The sequence below is a fragment of the Microtus oregoni genome, unplaced genomic scaffold (assembly GCF_018167655.1).
Source record: "Microtus oregoni isolate MIOR12 unplaced genomic scaffold, Mior012 000109F_ref0000275, whole genome shotgun sequence".
In the NCBI taxonomy this organism is placed as follows: domain Eukaryota; kingdom Metazoa; phylum Chordata; class Mammalia; order Rodentia; family Cricetidae; genus Microtus; species Microtus oregoni.
In genome coordinates this window covers 2,769,639-2,776,508 of record NW_024544727.1, presented here as the reverse complement: position 1 = coordinate 2,776,508, position 6,870 = coordinate 2,769,639, and the positions used below count along the sequence as shown (strand labels likewise).

At 49.8% G+C, this 6,870-nt stretch overlaps 1 protein-coding gene across 1 annotated transcript; it reads right to left on the bottom strand.

Moving 5' to 3' along the window:
• On the bottom strand, positions 1 to 2,898 carry LOC121443607 (tumor necrosis factor receptor superfamily member 4-like). Its single transcript, XM_041645428.1, has 7 exons — positions 2,764 to 2,898; positions 2,395 to 2,517; positions 1,735 to 1,842; positions 1,278 to 1,344; positions 641 to 837; positions 442 to 561; positions 1 to 351 (listed from the first exon to the last, which is right to left on the bottom strand). The coding sequence occupies exons 1-7, from the start codon at positions 2,891 to 2,893 to the stop codon at positions 281 to 283; spliced, it is 816 nt and encodes a 271-aa protein (XP_041501362.1). The 5' UTR covers positions 2,894 to 2,898; the 3' UTR covers positions 1 to 280.
• Between the last annotated feature and the right edge of the window lie 3,972 nt (positions 2,899 to 6,870).

Genomic DNA, 6,870 nt, shown 5'->3' with positions numbered 1-6,870 from the left:
ACTGGAGAACACATGACTAAGTGTGAGTCTCTGAGCAGACCTTCACCTTGGCCTAAGACTCTTCCCCCACCAGAAGAGGATGCAACCTCAGCCCCCTAGTGCCAGTCACAGACTCACAGTTGCTAGCACGTTTATTGGTGGTACCACCAGGCAGGCAGTATGCATAGCATACATAGGAGAGCCCAAAGCCAGCCCGGCACCTAGAACGGTGTGGAGGGTACTGGCAGGCACCAGGATATAGGCTGTCCATGCTCCATCAAACCCATTCCTGAGGTGCTGTTCAGATCTTGGCCAGAGTAAAGTGTGTGTCAGCTTGTTCCTCCTGGATGGGGATCCTGAAGCTGTTTCCCCCTAGGAGAAGCAAAGAAGGAAGAAGCAGTGAGGAGATATATCTCATCCCTCTAGGAAGCAAGCTTTATTAAGTCCACAGCGGGTACTCACAGTAGGGTTTGGGAGCATCAGGCAACCTCCAAGCCCTTCGGAGAAGATACAAGGCCAGCAGAACAGTCAAGGGAGCCAGCAGGCCCAGGCCTAGGCCTAGGAAACCAGTAAATACTGGGCCTATGAAGAGAGTCTAACTGAGTGAACTCACTCTCCCTCACCTCCTCTCCCCTCCCTTCACTGGGCCAGTGTCCCTTACCCCTAGGAGCCACCTGGGTGGATGTAGAGAACAACTGAGAAGTCCTGGGCCAGACTGTGGTGGACTGGACAGTGGTTGGTGTGACTGTAGAGCCCTGGGTCTCCCAGAGCACTGTGGCTGGGAGGCTTCTGTCCTCACAGACTGCGTCCAAGCTGGGACTGGCTGGGTGCCGGGTCTGCTTCCCAGATAGGGTGCAGCTGTGGGGTGAGGGTGTCCATTAGTTAGAGACAACGGTGGAAGTTGCACTGGGTCATCCTCAACTCTGCCAAGTCCTCCACCCCAAGCGATACATCTGTGTCTGTTTCTGTCCATCCCTGTCCTGCTTCTACATGAGGTTCTGCGCTCTCAAAACCCGCCCGGTACTTCTCCAGCCCTCCGAAGAACCACAACTTGAGAGCAAACATGTTTCTACAGCCTGGACTAGAATCTCACATGTCCCCACTCCACTTCCAGGGCTCCCCACAGGGGCTGTGTTGAAGGGAAGATGTCAGAAGATCCCCTGGTCCGTGGATTTCTGTTCTTTGAACTGGTTCGTCACATAGTCATCTAGGCACCAGCTCTTAAATGCCCAAACCTTTCTGATTCCATTCCTTCCACACCCACAGTCCTCAGTGTTCCAGCCAGCCACAATACTCACTTAGTCCAGGGCTTGCAGGCCTGGTTGTTGCCTGGAGAAAAGTGGCCAGGAGGACAGGGGACACAGTCTGCAGCAAAGACATAAGTCAACTCTCTGATGCTACTAGGTGGGCCCTAGATGATGAGGCTGCTGGAGGCGGGGCCTGAAGTAGGGGACAGTGTTAAGGCTCACTCTCCAGTGCCAGTGCATGGGAATCTTGGTCTCTGCAAGCTCCTTCCTTCCCATGTGCCTCCCACTGGCACTGACCCAAGTCTTGACATGACCCAGTGGGAGAGGGGCTTTTGGCCAAGACTAGATAGATGCTGGGGGAAGTAACAATGTACCAAGTGGGAACACGGCTTGTTTTTATACCATTATCATGAAGGGCATCAACACACATGGATCCTGACCACCTCGCACACACCGGCCATGGACAGACATGAACCTGCCTGGTGTAGGAGGCCACCCTGAGGCTCACCAACTCCAAGTTTGTGGCTGCTGTCTTGCCGGGGCTGGGTGCCTGGCTTGCACTGGCAGACAGTATCCTGAGTCGGTGTGCAATTCTGCTTGAGTTCACTCCCACTTCCTAGAGAAGATGAAATAGAGACTGTGAATGTGGCTTAACTAGCCCTGACCAACGCACAAGGCAGGGTAAAATGGACTTGCCATCTCCAGTGGCGCAGGAACAAAGTTGAAGCTGAGGGAACTCTGCAGCCTGACTTCAGGCTTCTTCTCTCCTAAGACCCTCTCTCTGGCTACTCTGTTCTTCCTGGTCATAAAGCCCTGTAGAAAGCTACTGAGCTAGCACTGGGCAGCTGTGGCCTCCCTTTTCTACCCTTCCCCAACCTGTCTCCAGCCTAGAGCATCTGAATCAGAAAGGTACTCTCAACATCCACATCGGACCTTACCCACTAGGACAGCTTGGGCAAGGCCCAGTTCCAAGAGGCCCTGGCTGAGCCTTCACCGCAGAGGACAGAAGTGTCCCCTGAGAAATTCCCTGGCTACTAAGGAACCCTTAGTGAACAGAATTCATCATGGCTTGGAGTTAGTTCTGAAATCATATGGGAAATATGGGCACCCATTGGTGCAGCTGCTTCCTTGCTGGGCTGGACAGTGAGTCAGGGTAGGAGGAGCTCACGTTGGTTGCACTGTGTACACTGCTTGCAGCTTTCATAATTGACTGCCTCGTTGTAGAAGCCAGGTTCACACGGGTGGCATACGGTGTCCCTGTTGGCATCACAGCGGCTCACCATACCGTTGCCTGGAGTGGAGCCCAGAAAGTTAAACAGGTCAGCTAAGGCCCAGGACGGTGGAGACACAGCACCCTGACTCCTACAGAACCAGCCTTTTGGTTGGCTGTCTCAGACCTGGGAGCATCATCTGATATCACCTGAATTCACTTACCCGTCCCGCCCCCTAGAATATCTCTACCTGTGTCTCCATCATTGTCCCCCAACAATCATCACTCCCCCACTCCGCCACTACATCCCAAAGCAGGGCTGCTCACCTGGCTGGCACTCATGACAGCACCTGTGACCACTGGGGTACGTATCTTCAACACAGTTGAGCCTGAATGAAACCCCAAGTGTGAGTCCCAGGAGCAGAAGTGCTGTGGGCTGCTGGACCCACACATACATCCTTGTCTGGGCTCTGCCTTCACAGGAGTCTGGGGTTTTTCCTTGCAGGATGTGGCTATAAGGGCTATGGGGGAGGGGCGAGAGGAGTAGGCGGAGAGGCGGGAAGATAAGTGAGCATGTGTTCCAGTGTGTATGGCACAGGTGTAGAGTCCCGTAACGAGCTAGTGTTTGGGGCCACTGGGGTGAAGGGATGTGCAGATACCCAACATACACATATGGAGGCACACAGAGAAACGCATGCACACAGGCATTTTAAAAAAGGATTTTATTTTTAATTATGTGTTTTTTTCTTTTTTTTGGGGGGGGGGCATATGTATATGGTAAGTATAAAACCCAAGGAGGTCAGAAGAGCTAGAGTTATAGGAAGTTGTGAGCCACCAGCGTGAAAACTAGGAACTGAACTTGGGTCCTCTGCAGGAACACTTGCTTTTACCACTGCGCTTGGTACTTCATTCCTTTAATCCCAGCTCCGCCTCGTTCACACAGTAAATAAATTTCCAGGACAGACAGTACTACATAAAAGAGACCTTGTCTCAAAAACAAAAGCAACCAAAAAGAGTAGTACAAGCTTAACTATTAAGTCATCTCTCCAGTGTGAACAGACTTTATTTTTCTTTCTCCCCTTTCCCCCTTTTTTGTAGTACTAGGAACCTAAATTCTCTTACTTGCTAGGCAAGTGTTCTACTTCTATATCCATAGCCTTTTTCATGTTTTATTTTGAACAGTTTTACTAGGTTGTCCAGGCTGACATTTGAATTTATTCTGTAGCCCATGTTTCAATCTTTTCTTTCCCTCTTCCCTGCCCTCTCTTTCTTAATTTCAAGATTTAGCGCCAGGCAGTGGTGACGCACTTCTTTAATCCCAGCCAGCACTCAGGAGGCAGAAGCAGGTGGATCTTTGTGAGTTCAAGGCCAGCCTGGTCTACAGAACAAGTTCCAGGACAACCAGCGCTATAGAGAAACCCTGTCTTGAAAAAACCAAACCAAAACAAAAAAGAAAAAGATTTAGTTCGAGACAGGGCTTCTCTGTAGCTTTGGTGCTCTTGTAGACCAGGCTGGCCTCAAACTCACAGAGATCTGCCTGCCTCTGCCTCCCGAGTGTTTGGATTAAAGGCGTGCACCACCACCGCCCTGCCAAAAGGATTTAGTTTATTTTTAATTGTGTATAAGTGTGTATGTAGGAAATGTATGCATGTGGTACTGGCACCCAAAGAGGTCAGGTGTCTGATCCCCTGGAGCTGGAGTTATAGGCAGTTGTGAGCTTCCTGATGTGGATATCAGGAACCAAATTTGGGTTCTGGCCTTGAACTTCTCATCCCTCATTCCCATCTTCCAAATGCTGGGATTACAGGTGTGTCACAGGCTCAACAGGCTTTCTTTTCTTACATAAAAACTACTGCACTGAAGGAGGAAATGGGTTAACTGGGAGGCACTGTTCTTATCATACACAAACTGTGACGTGGCATAATTCTCAAATTAAGTGGAAAGTTTCATGCTAGCTATGCATGTGGTGCACACCTGTAATCCCAGTCTTCAGGAAAGGCATGATGACTGCAAATTCCAGGCCAGTCTGGATTATAGATGAACTCTGTTTTGTTTTTAGGTTTAAAAAAAGAAAGGTGCAGGGATAGTCCTGCTGCAGAACGAGACACCAGCCTGGGGCTGGAAATCCCCCACCCAAGATCATATGTGAAAGCAAAAGTCCCCAGCTCTCTTATGGAAACTTATAATGTGGAAGGTCGGGCTGGGCTAGCAAACAGGTGGAAGAAGCCAGAGTAGGCCAGAGACTGCCCTCCCCTTGCTTCTGAAGGACAGTGAAGGTCCTGGAGAGGAATCCTCAGGGCATCCTGGGCAGCACTCCCAGTCCTTTCCTAAGGAGAAAGGAAGGTAAATCTCACATTTGACACACTGTCTCTCCTGAGGTCAGGTAACACTAAGGTGTCCTTCCTCCCCTCAGAACTCTGCTGTCCTTGGCTGTCAGACCTGGACAAGGGGCTTAGCATCGCACACAGGTAACCAGAGGTGCAGAGAACACTAGATGTGCCCTGTATTCCTAGGGACTCCCTACAGAGGATCTGGACAGGACAGCAGGCCCCTTCTGCTTGGACCACACTGAAACTGAGTAGCTTCCATGTAACTGAGATCACTGGCAGTGGCTGGTCTCACTGTGTCTCCTAATCACTACAAGGGAAACAGCTCTGGGATAAGGCACTAGGGGCTACAGTGGGGCCCTACTCGCCCCCTCAGGGCAACAAGGGACCTAAAGCAACTCCCAACAGGCTGCTGCCCCTTGAGAACCAGACTGGAAACCATCAGACTCTCTAAAAGACCCGGTGCTTGCCAGGGCAGCACTACACCTTCATCTCAGCTGTGACACTCCAGGCCAAGGCCGTGAGCAGGAGCAGGAGGGTGATGAAGTCTGATAGTCTGCCGAGAAGTCCCTATCCAAAGCAGTGTGTCCTACTCTTTGGGATACTCAGAGGCTGGGATCTGCTTATGCACATGATCATTCTAAGTACTGAAGTCTCGTCTTTGCCTAGAAACAAGCTCAGGTACAACCATACTCCAATGACTATGAGGAGCCATGGTCCACCACCTCCACCACCACCACCCCCCGCTACCCCTGATACACCACTGATGTGGGATTCCCCTCTGTATGCTGTAAATGTTTTACTACCATTGGTTAATGGAAAGGCTGCTTCCACCTAGGGCAGGACAGAATAGAACCAGGCAGGAGAACCAAACAAAGATACAGGGAGAGAGTAGGTGGGGAGTCAAGGAGACGCCACGAAGATGCAGCTGCCAGAAACTTTCTGGTAAGCCACAGCCTCGTGGCGATACACAGATTAATAGAAATGGGTTAATTTAAGATGTAAGAGCTAGTTAATAAGAAGCCTGAGCTAATAGGTCAAACAGTGTTGTAATCAATAAAGTTTCTGTGATAACAAGCAGTCTTTGTTTACACACCACACAGAAGTAGGTTCCTGTGTCATCAGGGTCATCTAGAGCAGGCCTAGGATTGTGACGAGCTATCAGCTGTCCTGACAAGCCTGCTCTGACCGTTTAATACCAAGACAATGGCCCTGAGCACCAAAACAGATCTTCAAAAACACTGGCCCGGAACTTTGACCAGCTCAGACTCCGTTGCTGATCCCAACCGCAAGGCCCAACTTGATCCCACACAGTCTTTCTCATGCATGAAACTCCATTACTCTTTCATGTCTTGCTTTCAGGTCCTGTTTTCACTTCTACCATGAGGAGAATCCATGCCTACTGAAAGCTAGACACCCATTTAACCAGTGTCCACCTCAAAGGTGTCTAGTGTAAACTACCTAGCCACAACGTTTTCTTTTTTCATCTAAAGAATGACAATGTGTTGCTGGGCATTGGTGGTACATGCCTTTAATTTCAGCATTTGGGAAGTTGAGGCAGGTAGATCTCTGGATTCCAGAAAAGCCAGGGCTACATAAAGAAACCCTGTCTCGAAAAATAAACAAGAAAGCAAGAAAACAAAAAGAAGAGGTGAGAAGAAGGTAATTCTATTTTTAAGGAATGATTCTTGTGATGACAAATATCTGCACTTTCTCATGGGGCGGTGGTGGATAGGATCCTGCAAGGTTCTCAAGAGTTTGAGAAAGATCCCGCCCCAATGACCTACCAGACCTTACCAAGGAGGTAGCACCTGCAGAACTGTACGGCTGATTAATTCCAGAGAAATGTGATCTACTTTATGTTAATCTTTCAGTTTTCAAGGAAATTGCAAGAGTTGCATTTATTCCCCACAGTGTGGTAAGCCTACGGAGGGGCCCAGCCCAGAGCTCCTGGACCTGACGTGTAAAGCACCCTCAACTGAACCAACCACTCCAAGCAATTCTCAGAAGTAGAATGTAGCAATTGAGAGAGATTTAGCAAGCCAACGCAGCTCAGCCCATGACTGGTACAGAAGGGTTGCTGCCTCAGACACATGCTGGAGAGGAC